The sequence below is a fragment of the Herpailurus yagouaroundi genome, unplaced genomic scaffold (genome assembly GCF_014898765.1).
Source record: "Herpailurus yagouaroundi ecotype Mexico unplaced genomic scaffold, PumYag 159, whole genome shotgun sequence".
Classification (NCBI taxonomy): Eukaryota; Metazoa; Chordata; class Mammalia; order Carnivora; family Felidae; genus Herpailurus; species Herpailurus yagouaroundi.
The window spans coordinates 37,022,619-37,038,516 of record NW_024412400.1 but is presented as its reverse complement, the minus strand read 5'-3'; the positions used below and the strand labels follow the sequence as shown (position 1 = coordinate 37,038,516).

The window sequence follows — 15,898 nt, the reverse complement described above, 5'->3', positions numbered from 1 at the left end:
TTCTCATTAAACTTTTGCTTTAATGGTTCTAAAATTCTATTACAGATTTTTGGTCAAGTTGTTTTCTATATCCTAAAGAATGAAAAAGTGCCTCAGTTCCCCCTGCCCCTTGGCAGACCCTTTTCTGGGTCATTTTGAATCAGGGGATTAGACAAAAATTCAGTTGTATTTACATGCAAATGAATTTTTTAGTACTTACTCAATAGATTCACGTTTTTACCCAAAGTTCATTCCATGTAAAAAGCAATGTACAATGACAGTGTAAACTAATCCTCCCAAACCTTTAACACTATGAATAAACCGTACGTTCTATCTAGACAGACATATTTGCATTTAATAAGAGTTCACAAGTTCCAATTAAGAGAAAAAGATGAATACCATATATCACTAACAATTATAAAAACGGACTTGAAAATTACAGATTAAGACAATAATTTTCTTTAAAATCTGCTTTTATCAAAGCATTATAAACACTGCTTATGTTGCTTCAATGCATACCAAAAAATAATAACAATGATAAATAATAATAATAAGGGCAGTTCCCTAAAGAGTTTCTACCTCTTAGAGAAAGATACGGTACAATGAACAAAGTTGTATGAGAGAAAGAAACAGAAATGTTCTTATTATAATGAAGTATTTGCCATGTTGGTACAAAGCATTTCCTTCCTCAATTCAAGTTTTAAGAAGCAGACCCAGTTTTGCATACAACTGACAATTTATTCCAAGACTCTACACAAAAGTTTCAACAAAGAATATATACTAAAGTCAAAGTTCACTTTCTTTCATCAGGTAAGAATTTCACTTTAAGTGTCCTAATTACACTTCGTGCCCTTTCTCTTCTGATCTATCTTGGTCTTTTAGTTCCACATTTGAAAACTTTCAGAAAACAGTAAAAAGTTTTCTATCAGGATTTATCAATTGTTCTGTATCAAGTGGTAAGGAAAGGTATGACAAGAAAAAAAAAAACACAAAAAAACTTTCTTTAAAAATTTGGAATTAGGTAGTGGTGATGGTTGCACAAATCTGTGAATATACTAAAAACCACTGCAGGGGTGCGTGGTGGCTCAGTCAGTTAAGCGCTTGACTTTGACTCAGGTCATGATCTCACGGTTCATGAGCTCAAGTCCCGCATCAGGCTCTGCACTATTAGTGCAGAGCCTGCTTGGGATTGTCTCCCTCCTCTCTCTCTGCCCCTCCTCCCCTGCTCACACTTTCTCTCTCTCAAAATAAATAAACATACATACATACAATAGTTAGATGATGGATGGATGAATAAATAAATAAATAAATAAATAAATAAATAAATAGGATGAAGTCTAATGTAAAGGCCAAAATCTTCTTGTGAATATATGGAATTTATAATTCATTCAAATCTTGAGGAAATAGCACCAGGAAAATAATATATTTCAGTGCTTTTTTTGGTTAAATTTAAGACACAAAATGATGGGAAAACAAATTCTTCCACTACTGGATATATTGATTAAAAGCGAAGTACAGAATTTAGGCACTCAAATATTCTTTACACTGTTGAAGAAGTTTAGGTTAAGAGAGAAATTACACAAATCTCTTGATATGTTTCACCTATGGATTATAGCAAATTCCTGGCAAATCAATATAATACCAAGAATGGCTTAAGATACAGAATTATGACAAAGTATTAAGTAGTGCATGTCACAAATGATTATGATTATCAAAAGTCTATCGAGTGGCTCCATTTACCAATGAATCTACTCCAGATATGAACATTAAGGCAATGTATAACAGTTTGATACACACACACACACACACACACACGTACACACAGAAATAGATCTATATATCCTGTAGCTGAAGTTGTTACATTTTGAAAACAACTCATTTCCCCCTTTAAGAATCTTGGTATCTATGCACCATTTATGTCCGCTTTCCAGAAAAATGCAGATATTATCTGGCATGTAATTTTAAGAGAGTTTACTCACCATCCAGTAACTCGCTGAGAGATTTCTGGTTAAGGCCTGATAAGACAGTTTCTAGGATTTTTAGTTTTATACATAATTTATGCATACGTACACAAATATACATGTGTGTATATATTTTCATATTTACAAGTATCACCAAAGCAAGCCCCCAACTTGAAAATTAGGTTTTTGAAAAAGTTTATTTTGAAGTTTACTGGCTTAACTGATTCATTTATTCATTCAACAAATAATCACAATACCACTGTGCTTTAAATGGTGATATGATTTCCAGACTCTGCTAACCAAAATCTATTTAATTAGTAATGCTTCTAAAAACTAGAGAGTAGGAACTCTACTCAGATCGCTGAGTATCCATCTTTATCACATGTGTCTTCCCAAATGAGAATTCTCTTAGTTCACAGGTAAAAATTCCCAGAAGCAAGTACCTTCTCCCTTCTACTGCATATCTTGTGCATCCCTGGCACTCACTGCCATGAAAGAGTTGAATGATTCTGGTCTTCTGAGAGAGAAGCCCTTCTCTGATTAGTTGTAAAAATTCTGTGCCTCTAATGGTCCCAAAGATTATCTCAAGTTTAGTGTTCACCATTTTGAGCAAAGTTAACTCATCACTTTAGTAGCCATGAAATCACCAACCTCAAAAAAACAAACAAAAAACCTCCCAGGAACAAACTACTCAACAAATTATTTAAAGGTACTATTTCATTTCCTCACTGTCCTGACAAACTCATAGACAGAAAAAGCTCAGACCAAACACACACACACACACACACACACACACACACACACACACACACACACACACCAGATGCTGTATTAGTTCCTTAAAATAAGACAAGGAGAGGAAACACAAAAAGAAATGAAGGAACTGTGGGCACAGAAACTCTCTTTGTTGGTCTCAAAGTAAAAAAAAAAAAAAGTATTCTCAGCTTTCCAGCACCACTTCTAAACAGCATTTTCTTGCCATCTGTAAAAACTGTGTTATATTTGGGCCCCATTTTTAGATCCAACATATTCTTAGAAATTTCATCCTCATACAGATCACCAACTGGCAAATCTTGATAGCCCTGTTCCTACATGGACGCTAGTAGAAATGGACGAAAAGAGCAGATAGAAGTAGTGACAACTGTGACTGTCTATACAGGATGAAAATGGATCAGAAAACTGAACAAATTCTGGCACACAGTCAACAACAGCAATTCAATCACAAAACTTTAATGCCCTAGTGTATAGAGTTTAGGGTACATTTTGTTCTCCATGGTAGACTGGTATATTAATGGTCCCCAAAAATCATTCTTCTTTGGTCTATGCCATCGTGTGGTCTTCTCCAGCACAGACTCTGGTTTGGCCATGTCACTTGCTTTTGCCAAATGGGACATCAGCAAATGTGATGCAAGTAGAATCTTACTAAACACTTGTGCAGTAGGGCTTACCCTCTTAAAACCCCAAAACCATATATATGGAAAGGAAGGCCCAGATAACAGCCAGCACCAGCCACCAGACATATGAGTCAGGCCATTTAGTCCAGTCAATCTTCTGGATAAGTGCACATTAGTGATCCCAGTTGAGACCAATGGAATAACCACCAGTTGAGCTCAACCCAAATTAACAACCCTGAGGATCATGACCAAATATATAGTTGATGTATTTAGCCACCAAGTATTGGAATGGTTTGTTATGTACCAACAGATAAGTGATACAGACCCTATGCAAACAGATATGAAAGTGTCATCTTAGGCAATTTTGACTTCAGAGCTAAATGCCAGCAGAAATTACAAATTGAAAAGTTGGAAAAGACCTTAGCAATCTTAAACTCAGACTTATTTTATAGATACACCAGGCCTAAGAAGGTAAAGTGATGTGTTTAAGATCACACAGCCAGGAAGTGACAGAGTCATGAATGAATTCAGGTTTCTGATAGCCTAGTGAAATTATCTTATACTGTTCTGAAACAAGGCGAAAGAAAAAAAAACTTGCCTAGGTCAGATAACCACAGTTTAGTTTTTCAGCCTAGATGCCCCTCAAAGTAAAACACCCAGAAAATACACACTATAAGATAAAATATATGTTTTATTTTTCTATTAGAATTCTCACTGGAAATGGAAATACATTCTTACATAAAACTTTTATCTTTTTTCTCTCCTTTTAAGAGAGGACACTATACCTTACGTCAATATATCACAAAGTAAAATAAAACCTTAACTTTGCAACTTCCTATCTTTTTATAGCAAAGTTCCTAGGTCTCAAGTTTTTAATTCACAATCAAATTTTTGTACTAACTACCTGGCATACGAAGATGACTAACATAAAATATTTTGCCCCATATTGATAACAGTTATTACTTCTGGGAAGGGGACTGGGAGGGAGTCAATGGTCAAAATGAATTAGGATTATCTGCAGTACTACAATTTGAAATGTTTTTATAAAAAGACAAAAATTCATGTATTACTTACACAATTAAAAAACAAACAAGCTCTTAAAACTGTACTTGGCTAGTGTACATTCTCAGAAATTCTTAAGTTTCAAAGATGGGTCTTTCAACTTTAGCTCAAATTCCATTTGAAAATGCTATAGTACTGTTTAATCTACAACTTAGCAACTAAGAATTATAAAATAATTAAACTCAATTTTCAATAGCTGAAATTTAAAAAACAAACAAACAAAAACAACCCCAGGGTGCCTGGATGGCTCAGTGGGGTAAGACTCTTGATTTCCGCTCGGGTCAAGATTCCAGAGTTGAGCCCCCAAGTTAGGCCCTGCGCTGAGCATGTAACCTACTTAAGATTTTCTACCTCCCCTTGTGCTCCCTCTGTCTCCCCGGTGCTTAAAAAAAAAAAAAAAAAAAAGGCAACGACTGAACTTTATGAGTTAGTGACAAAAGAAAATATGTTGAACTACAAAAATGTAAAGATTCATAAATGAAAACCATTTTCCAACTTTAACAGGTACATACATGACGCTGAGTTTACTTTAATAATTCCTATGTGTAAAAGGAAAAAAACTGCCACTAAATGCAAAAATTTTGTCTTAATAAATATAAAATTATTTGAAAAAAAAGTTCTCACACCAAGTTATGGGTTTCTGATACTGTTACACAAAGAAGTGATATTTATGTAAAATTTTTTTGTTTAAAAGTGCAATTGACTTTTACTTTAAAAAGAAAAAAAACTTAGCACAGGGAACTTTTGGAAATCGTAATTATAAACCTCAACTAAAGGCCTTTCAATGAAATAATGTATGATGACTATAGTATTATATGAAAACAATGAAAATTACAAAATTTTCCTAAAAAGACATGATAGAGAGACACTCTCTCTCAAGGGTCGCTCATAACCACCAAGAGCCTTTATCTAATCCTTACCCTACTCTGCCTCTCTCTAGTTGTGACATTAAAAGATCTCCTGGCCTTCTGAGATGTGAATCTCTCCTATCTCTGTTCCTACATCCCTGATAAATTTTATCAATCTTCATTGAAGCCTCATTTTCCCTGCGTTTTCCTTATCTGCTCCCAGGGCAATTTCATTGGTTCCTGCAGAGTCTTCAAGTATCACTTAATGCTAATGACTCTCAAATTCACATCTCAAGCCCTTCTCTCTAAGCTTCAGATCTGTATTTCCAACAGTCAACTAAAGTGTCCACCAAGATGTTTCCCAAGTAACACAAGTTTAACTTGTTTGAAATCAAAGTCATCCTTTCCTCTTCCCATCCTGCTGTGTTCTTTATCTCAGTTAATGATGGCCATAGAAACAATACCATTTTTAACTTTCCCTTCTCACAATCCTTCATCCCCTTATAGCCCCTAAACCCTACTTGAAGCTTCTTCAGTGAAGTACATGCACTCATTCACATTCCCACTGCCACTGCCCTTTGCATCTCATTTGATTATAGCCTCCCTGACTCTAATTTCTCTACTCTAAACCATAAACTACAGATCACATATGTAAAGTGTGTATATATATACTTTAAAAGAACATATATACATATATATACATTTACATATGTAATCTATAGACACTGAGTTTGTATTTTGGAAGTTACTGCTGTAGGCCATAAAAAGTTGTTAAACTATAAAAGTATTCATGTATACATAGTCATATATAATTTTTAAAATGTTTTTCTTTTTTTTTTTTTTTTAAGTTTTCTCATTCTTAAAAGGTTCAACATTACTGTCTATAGGATGAAGTCCAAACTTCTAAGCACGGTTTTTAGGGTCCATCACAACTTAGTCCCAATTTATATTCCCAGTTTCACTTCTACCACCCTCTTCCTAAGTAATTTATATATTCCAGTAGATACACCACAAACATGATTTGTTTGTTCTCCTCTAATTCTGCGAATCCCTATAACCTGGAAATTTCTTACTTTTCCTACTTAGGTAGTCTGTTAATCCTCCACCAAACAAGATTACCTGTTGTCTGTGTTCTCAAGTACTTTGTTCATATCTCTAGCCCATATCCAATTACAATAAATTAGAATTAGAGTACAAGTGTGCCTCTCTGATAGCCTGGGAATAACCTGAGTTGTCTTCTTTGTATGCCACACAGAAGTGTTTGTAAATGTTGGTTTCACTGAATTGAGGATGGGACCTCAGGGGTCTGCTAGAAAGAAAAGAGTCTGCATATACATAAAGAACTCAGAAGAAGAAAGACAACTAGGATAATACAAAGTCATTAAACTCGAACTGTATTTTCTCTGGCTTTCAACAAGGTGAAAAAGCAATCAAAAAGAGTCAAATATGACAAAGAGGCAGATAAGGATTCAACACTATGAAAATGCCTTTTGTGACAAAGAAAAAGTATGTGTTATGTGTACAGCTGACAAAAGTTAACATATTTAACAAATAAGTACGCATAAAAGTAAACAAATCCATCCAAATGAAAAATGGGCATGACAATGAAAAACTAGTTTATAGAAGAAAAATATAAAAGACTAATAAACATACAAAAAATTCAACAAATTCATTGATAATCAAAAAAATACAAGTCAAAAAATATTATTTTTCACCTACCAAATTGGGAGAAACTTTTTTCAATGCTAATATCCAAGAATATCCATGATATGGTGAAATGATTATGCCCAGGCCATGTTTGGGGGAATTTAAATTACCATAGTATTTCTGGGGGCCAATGTAAAAAACACAGAGAGAAGAAATTTTAAAAATATTCATATCTTGGGGCACCTGGGTGGCTCAGTCAGTTAACCGTCCAACTCTTAATTTTGGTTCAGGTGGGATCAAGCCCAGCATCAGACTCTGTACTGACAGTGTGGAGCCTACTTAGGATTCTCTCTCTCCTTCTCTCCCTGCACCCACACCCCCCCCCCCCCACCAGCTTATGCCTTTGCCTGTGCATGTGCATGCACTCTCTAAGTAAATAAATAAACTTTTAAAAATAAATAACTAAAAATATTCATATCCTTTAACCCAGTATTTTCACTTCTAGGAATTTATTCTAAGAAAAAGAGACATACTAAGATGTATGCAAGAAGGATGTTCATACCAACACCTTTTTTTTTTTAAGTCTATTTATTTATTTTGAGAGAGTAAGAGAGCACAAGCAGGGGAGGGGCAGGGAGAGAGGAAGAGAGAGAGAATCTGAAGCAGGCTCTGCACTGTCAGCAAAGAATCAGATGCAGAGCTCGAACTCACAAATCTTGAGATCATGACCCGAGCTGAAATTAAGAGTCGGATGTTCAACTGAGCCACCCAGGTGCCCCAGGAGCTCATAGCAACACCATTTAGAGAATCAACAATCTGAAAACATAAGTGTTCACCAACAAAGAGGTGGTTAAAACAATGTATTTCTTTACAGAGGATATTTAACAAATAATTTTAAAAAACACTTAATGACAAGGGAAAAGGATCATTAGAGGAAAAAAGGAAAAAACTGAATAGTGCAATGTAATAATATACAGAAAATAAAGGGAAGAAATATACAAATTATTAACTAGTTATTCCTGTGCACAGCCAGTACTGATCACTAAGAACATGTAATAGCTTTAGAATTAAAAATATATATACTGTTTTTAAAGGTTATTTGATTTCCTCTAAAAGGATTCTAGCAAACTTCAAAAAAGGTTTGTCAGGAAAATATAGAAGCCAGATTACAAAGATTTAAAAACAAAGTAGCAATAAGCAGAAGGATACAAACCATTTGTTAAGAAGTTCAACAGCAAAAGCGGAAACACATTAGATGGTAGTTAAGAGAGGACAAAGTCAAATAAATCATTTAAAAAAGTCAAATTAACCATTTAAACTGTAGAAGACTTGAGCATATTTCCAATCAGAAAGGAGAAATGGAAATGACGAAATTCACAATACTAAAAAGCAAGAGGATAATACATGCAAATTACAGACCTCTACCTGTTATTAAAATACAGACAATGGTACAAAGACCATGAATCTGACACATACATGTCCATTTAGCTTTGTTCTACTCCATGCCCACAGAGCATACCCCAGCCTTAGACAATTATTTAAGAAATAGAGTTCATGGTCACCAATAGAGCCAGAGAGAAAACATACGTCTACATTAAAGCAAATTATTACTTCTATTAAAAAAGCTTCAAAAATAAATGTTCTTTGGGAGATCAAATACTGCGATCTTTGTATAAAAACATTCTTTGAACCATTCAGCAAATACCTACCAAGCTTTTACTAAATGTAAGGCACTCTGTGAGTGATGGTCTCTACCTTCATAAATACCCTGTTAGACAAGATACTAAACAAAAAACTGATGAACAAGTGTAATGAATACTAACGAAAATGGCCCTACAGGTACTTTGGAAACATGACACCATGATTAGGGGGAGATCAGTCACGACACCTCCAAAGCATTACCTAAGCTGAGCATACAAATTAAAAATAAGATTCACAAACATGAAGAGTAAAGGATTAGAAATATTGAACATATATTATTTTGTTGTTTTCAATGCTTTATATTTAGAGAAAGAATTAACAGAAACACCAACACTGTGATTAAAGATAATTATGAACAGTACATACCTATACGAAGGTCTCTTTGTAAAACATTCTTATCATAAACATAGAAAGACAAATACTGGAAAGTTCTTGGAATCTCAAAGTAAAATTCTTCACTGAAAAATGGGCTAGAGAGAAAGGGGGAAAAGCTCATTAAATTTAAATTTGACAGTGTCCTCAAACAGTATTTTCAATAAAATAAATTACAGACTAAAACATCATAGGGAAAAGCTTCAAAAGCCCAAAATTATTCTCTATGCTAAGTTCCAACTAAACCTTATACAAACCAAACTGAACTCTGAGAGGACCTCAATTGCTAGGCTGAGCTCTGAACAGCTTTTCAGAAGTCCTATGGACAGAAGACCCAATTATTGCCTAGGGTCATGTACACCTCAAGTGGACACAATGAGCTGAGGAGAGTGTCCTTCACAACATCATCATCTCAGAAATATGTATAGCTTTATTAATCACAATTGACAACACAAAAGGATAATGTTTTGAAAAGTATTATTTTAAAATATACTTAAGAAATTACAATGGGTTATTTTGAATCAACTTAAGTTATACATTACATATAATGAAATCCAATTTAAAGTACAGAGGTTAATGATTTGACAAATTTATAAACCTGTGTCATCTCCATCCCAGTCAACACATAGTAACACTTCTGTCTCCCAGAAGGTTTCTGCATACTCCTCTGCCGTTATCCCACCACACCTGACACAGGCAACCAGTGATCTGATTTCTATTATACAGATCTGTCAAAGAATCCCATATAAATAGAATTAAATAGTATGTACTCTTGTGTCTAGCTTCTCTCACTCAGCTTAACAACTGAGATTTTTCCATTTTGCTCATGTGTTTTAATTGCTGCATAATATTCCCTTCATGAATATTCCACAATCTATTCTCCCAGTCATGTCATGCAAGTTGTTTCTAATTTGGGCTGTTAGAAAGCTGCTATAACATTTTTATAGAAGGTTTTTTCTGAACATATGCTTTCAATTATTTTGGGTAGACAGCTAAAAGAGTGAATTGTTAAGTTAAAAGGTAGATGAATTTTTAATTTATAAGAAACTGCTGTCAAACTGTTTTCCAACACCTGTGTCCCAAACAAATGTGTACCATTTACACTTTTACCAGCAATGCAGGAGGGCTCAAGTTATTTCATTGTCAAATTTGCTATTGAAAGTCTTTTTAAAATTAGCTATTCTAGTGAATGTGATAGGATACATTTTACACCTGTGAAATTTCTACCCCAGTCAAGATACAGAACATTTCTATCTCCCCAGACAGTTCCCTTGTGCAATCACCTCCTCCATACTGTCACAAAAACCAGTGATCTGATTTCGATCATGACACATTTGTTCAAGAATCTATAGTGACAGAAATGGTCTTAAACTGCATTTCCCTGATGGCTAATGATGCTGAATATTTTTCATGTGCTTGTTGGCCATTTGTATATATTCTTTTGGGAAATATCTATTCATGTTTTCTCCACATATTTTAAATGGGCTATCTGTCTTATTGGTTTTGTTTTCATTTTTAAATAAGTTCTAGATACAAGTCCTTTGTCAGAATATTTTCTCCCAGCTGTGGATGGCCATTTCATTTTCTCGACAATGTCTGTTGAAGAGCAGAAGACTCTGATTTTGATGAAATCCGGTTTCTCAATTTTCTTCTTTTATGACTAGTGATTTCTACATCCTAAGTTAAGAATTCTTTGCCTATCCCCAAGTTGCTAAGATTTTCTCCTATGAAACCACTTATTTTTTTAATGTTTAAACTTTTAAAAAATGTTTTTATTTATTTTTGAGAGACAGAGCATGAGTATGGCAGGGGCAGAGAGAGAGGGAGACACAGAATCTGAAGCAGGCCCCAGGCTCTGAGCTGTCAGCACAGAGCCCGATGCGGTGCTCAAACTCATGGACCATGAGATCATGACCTGAGCCAAAGTCAGACACTTAACTGACTGAGCCACCCAGGCGCCCAATGTTTATTTATTTTTGAGAGAGACAGTACCAGCAGGGGAGGGGCAGAAAGAGAGGGAGACACAGAATCTGAAGCAGACTCCAGGCTCTGAACTGCCAGCACAGAGCCTGATGCGGGATTCGAACCCACAAACTGAGAGATCATGACCTGAGCTGAAGTCAAACACTTAACTGACTGACTCACCCAGGTGCCCCCGAACAACTCATTTTTATAAGTTTATTTTAAGAATGTTATTTTGATGTTTAAATTCTTCTATAAAGACATGAATCTCTGAAATGTTAGTAAATATCTTTGTCAAGATCACTTCTTTCCTAAGAATGTTTAAAGAAATAAAGAATTCTTTGAAAATGTCACCAGAAAAATGCAATCTCTTTAGGATGTCACAACTTAAAAAAAGAAACTGAAATACAAAGGAAAATACTCTTACAGAAGTTATTTCTGACCTTGTCCAGAAAACAGCTGACTCAGCTTTTTAGTTGTTTATAACGCCTGGTTAACTTTTGCCAATATGTTTTCCACTTCAAATGTAATAAAAATAAACTTTTAAAAGTTGGTCTATCAAAATAACTGGAGTCCTCTAATTAATCTCAACATAAAAACTGATACAAAAACAACTATTAGGCAAAGACATGACATGTTTAGGTATTTTCTCCTTTGCATCATTTTATAAACAATTATAAAATTGAGGATTTCCTTTATATGTCACATGCACGCACTCAAATGTTATTTTTAAAATACATTATAAAACCAAGTAAGAATACCACAGAACTATCCACTAAACCATCTGTTATCACTATATCACCACAATTGCAGCAAGTTAATCCCCACATCTGGGTGCCCACATCTGGGTGCCCACATCTTTAATTAATTAACTAATCAATCTATCTGAAGAAAACTTCAATGAGATTGGTGAGCAGCAATGACTAGACTTACACAGTTTTTAAAACAACACTCTATTGCTATCATTGACATATGATCATGCATATGACTCTTAAGGAAATTCCTGGGATGGGAAAGAAAAGCACTAGGCACAAGCAGTATTGCTATTTCTCAGTTTGTTTATACCATTCGCTCTTCAAAAGGATTTGAGGTAGAAATGTGGGAGCTATAGATTTCATATAGGACTCTTCCTTACCCATTATGAAAACCTGTATCCAGGCTGCCTATAAAAACTGTACTATCCAGAACCCATAAGATCTAAATGGTATCTACTGACTTATCAAAATAAGGGGAAAAAACACTGACATGAAAGCCAGGGGGGCAAAGCTTTATATTACAGATTCTTTCACCTTATTCCACAAGGAAAATGCTAGGGGGCACCTAGAATCCAAGAAGCACCTAATCTAACATGTGAAATAACCTAAGGTAACCACTGTTAGTCTTAAAATACCTTCCAAGTTGTTATGCATCTAGAAAAATAATTTAAGATGGATAAAAATAATTGGTTTCATCATCTTTCCACAACACAAATATCTAGAAAGGCAAGAGTTAAAAAAAAAAAAAGTAAGCTAATTTTAGTCACTAATTTACAAAGCTACATATTTGAAACTACCACAAGTATTCAATTTATGGACAATTACTAGCTCTGTATATCACTGATTTTTGTGCGATTTGGAATCAGTGTACATTGAGTAACAAACTAAGAGTTCTAACAGTTTCAGGTTCCAATCTCCAGTTTGCTTCCAACTTCCTATATTATACACACAAATTATTCAGCCTTTTGGTGACTCGGTTTCATCATGCATAACATATAAATAACAAAATTCTAATACAACAGGAACAGATGATTTATGACTAAAGACATGAAGTATATTACTTTAAATTTTGGGGGGGTTACTGAAGTACTTTCAGCTTTACACAATCCTTTCCTATGAAGAACACTAGAGACATTCAAAATTATAACCACTGACAATAAAGATAAAAGGGGAAAAGCCTCAGAGAAAAAAGGGCAAGTTTAAAGAAAATAGATTATGAAAAAGAACACCAAAAAATAGATTTCCTAGGGGTGCCTGGGTGGCTCAGTCAGTTAAGCATCTGACTCTTGGTTTGAGGATCTCACAGTTGGTGAGTTCGAGCCCTGCCGTTGGGCTCTGCTCTGACACTACAGAGCCTGCTTGGGAATTCTCTCTCTCCCTCTGTCTCTATCCCTCTCTTGCTCATGCTCTCTCTCAAAGTGAATAAACTCTTAAAACCAGATTCCCCAAAAAGTTTACAGGAGTCATGACACTTAGTAATTCATTCATCACATGTTCATTCCAACAACTCCCCATGCCTTTATTTTGACTCTTATCTCTGTCCAAGACTGCATCCTGTCAGCACAGCTCTGTGCTAGAATTATGCCCACAAATGCTATTACAGGGCAGAGGTGGCACACTCTAATTTTATGAATTAGAATTTATTATGATACTCTCAAAGTGCTATTACACTTTCCAAAAATGAGAAATTTACGTAAGAATCCATTCCCTGACAATGACTTGTGCAACTCTCAGAAGTAATTTATTCTCAAGAGAAATAAAATAATGAGGTACTCTGAGAAAAGTTCAAATAAATAGGCACAATTTAGCCTAGAGAACAAACTGAGGTGTATTGATAGTTGTTTTCAAAAACTTGAAAGATGTCATGTCAAAGACAGATTAAGGTGTTTTCCAGAAATCCAAGGGAGGATTAGGAACAATTAAAAGGAAGATATATTTTGAAGCAATGAAAAGCCACATGAAAGCCAGCACCGCATCTATCTTGTTCTCATGAATATAGGAATAAACAGCACCCAGCCAGCTCTTGGCATACAGTAGGTTCTCCTTTTGATAGACATTATTTCACTAAATGTAAGAGTTTCCTAAGGATCAGAATAGTTCTAAGAACAAATAGTCTGCTTAAAAAGCAATGAACTCCTTGGTCACTGGAACAAACATTATTAAGCAAATGTCAGATGACCTCTTATCAACGATAATTGTCAGAAGGAACAAACCGTAAGGCAGTTGATTAGTCCAGCTCAAAAAACATTAAAGCTCCCTCAAACTCTGAGATTCTGTAATTCTAAAAACAAATCCAGGGGCGCCTGGCGGCGCAGTCGGCTAATCATCCAACTTCGGTTCAGGTCTTGATCTCGTGGTTCATGAGTTCAAGGCCTGAATTGAGCTCTGTGCTAACAACTCAGAACCTGGAGCCTGCTTTGGATTCTGTGTCTCCCTCTCTTTCTGCCCCTGCACTGTTTCACGATGTCTCTGTCTCTGTCTCTCTCTCTCTCAAAAATAAATAATAAACATTTTTAAAAATTTTAATAATAAAAATAAAAATAAAAATAAAAAATCCAGAATGTAAAAGAAAAGTTTCAGGGGCGCCTGGGTGGCTCAGTCGGTTAAGCGTCTGACTTCAGCTCAGGTCACGATCTCACGTTCCATGAGTTCGAGCCCCGCGTCAGGCTCTGGGCTGATGGCTCAGAGCCTGGAGCCTGTTTCCGATTCTGTGTCTCCCTCTCTCTCTCTGCCCCTCCCCCGTTCATGCTCTGTCTCTCTCTGTCTCAAAAATAAATAAATGTTAAAAAAAAAATTTTTTTTTTTAAAAAAGAAAAGTTTCAGATAAACGAAGTATTCTTGATGATTACAGTCTGGAAAAAGTATAAAATTTATTTATTAATATATATCATATGAAAAATAATTTATGAATTTTTTACAAACCTTAAAGACTTTTCAACAACTTGGGTACGATAAACTTCTTCCTGGTCCAAATTTATGGTGCAGAAACAATCTCTCATTTTGTTGGGTCCAAGATATGGCAATAAATTTTTTGCTTCACCTGTTGGCACAAAAATTAAAATTGGTGTTAAATACCACCAGCTGCTTCATGCTAAGCTTTATAAAGGATGAATTCAATTCAAAAGAATATTCCAGAGATAGCACAAAAAAACTCCTGATTATAGAAAGAAGCTGATCAATTTGGGCTAAAGGCATCCAGTGATGGGGCACCTAAGCGGCTCAGTCAGTTAAGCACTGGACTTTGGCTCAGGTCATGATCTCACGGTTCATGACTTCGAGTCCCACATCAGGATCTCTGCTGTCAGCAGGGAGTCCACTTGGGATCCTCTGTTTCCCCCTCTCTGCCCGTCCCCTGCTCAAGCACACATGCTCTCTCTCTCAACAATTAATAAACGTTGGGAAAAAAAAAAAAAAAAGGTATCCAGTCAGACTGAAAAGAGGAGCTGGGTGTAAAGAAGAGTGTGAGGTCATATTACATCATGGTGTCCCTGCTTGCGGAAAAGGGCAACTCCCCCACTTGTCCTCTCCATTCCACTCCATCACCAGTGCCACTTCAAAGGCTTGACTCCACAATTAATCCCTCTTTCCTGTATCATCAATTCTCCTCTCTAGTGGATCATTCCCATCAGAACGAAAACAAGCTTTAGTATTTCCCAATTTTAAAAGAGCACAAAAAGAAAAAAAATCTCCTGTGATTCCACATCCTTTCTTGTGGTATCATTCCATTTCTAGACTCTCTTTCATAGCAAATCTTCTCAAAAGCAATCATCTCTCGTCACTGTTTCTAATTTCTCACTTTCCATCCATTCTTCAACCCTCTCCCCAGTCAGCCAGCTTCTAACTCCATGACGACACACAGCAACTGTTCTAGCTAGGGTTATCAATGCTTTCCATGTTGCCAAATCCAGTGGTCATTTCTCTGCCCTCATCATACCTGATCTGGTGGCACTATTTAATAATAGTGAACACTAACATCCCTCCTTAAAATGTCCTTTTCTTGGCTTCTCCAACACAATTATTTCTGGCTTTCCTCCTACATCCCTGGCCCTCTGTTGACTTCTTTCCCTCCTCACCTCTAAATGTTGCAATGCTTCAGGACTCAGATCTGGACCACCTTCTCTTCTTTGCCTGTGCAACCCCCTTCAAGTATGGTATTAATGCAGTTGCTTCCTAGGTCTGCATTTCTAGGCCTGATCTCTCCTCCTCAACACTGGATG

General features: G+C 35.7%; 1 protein-coding gene across 1 annotated transcript in view; it reads right to left on the bottom strand.

The window, feature by feature from the left end:
- RASA2 (RAS p21 protein activator 2) overlaps positions 1-14,740 on the bottom strand; it is a 95,559-nt gene extending 80,819 nt beyond the window's left edge. The window contains exons 1-2 of the mRNA XM_040480354.1: positions 14,604-14,740; positions 8,959-9,062 (exon numbers count right to left, since the gene is read on the bottom strand). Coding sequence (XP_040336288.1) covers positions 8,959-9,062; positions 14,604-14,680 — 181 coding nt within the window. The 5' untranslated portion in view covers positions 14,681-14,740. The remainder of the gene's footprint in view (positions 1-8,958; positions 9,063-14,603) is intronic.
- Between the last annotated feature and the right edge of the window lie 1,158 nt (positions 14,741-15,898).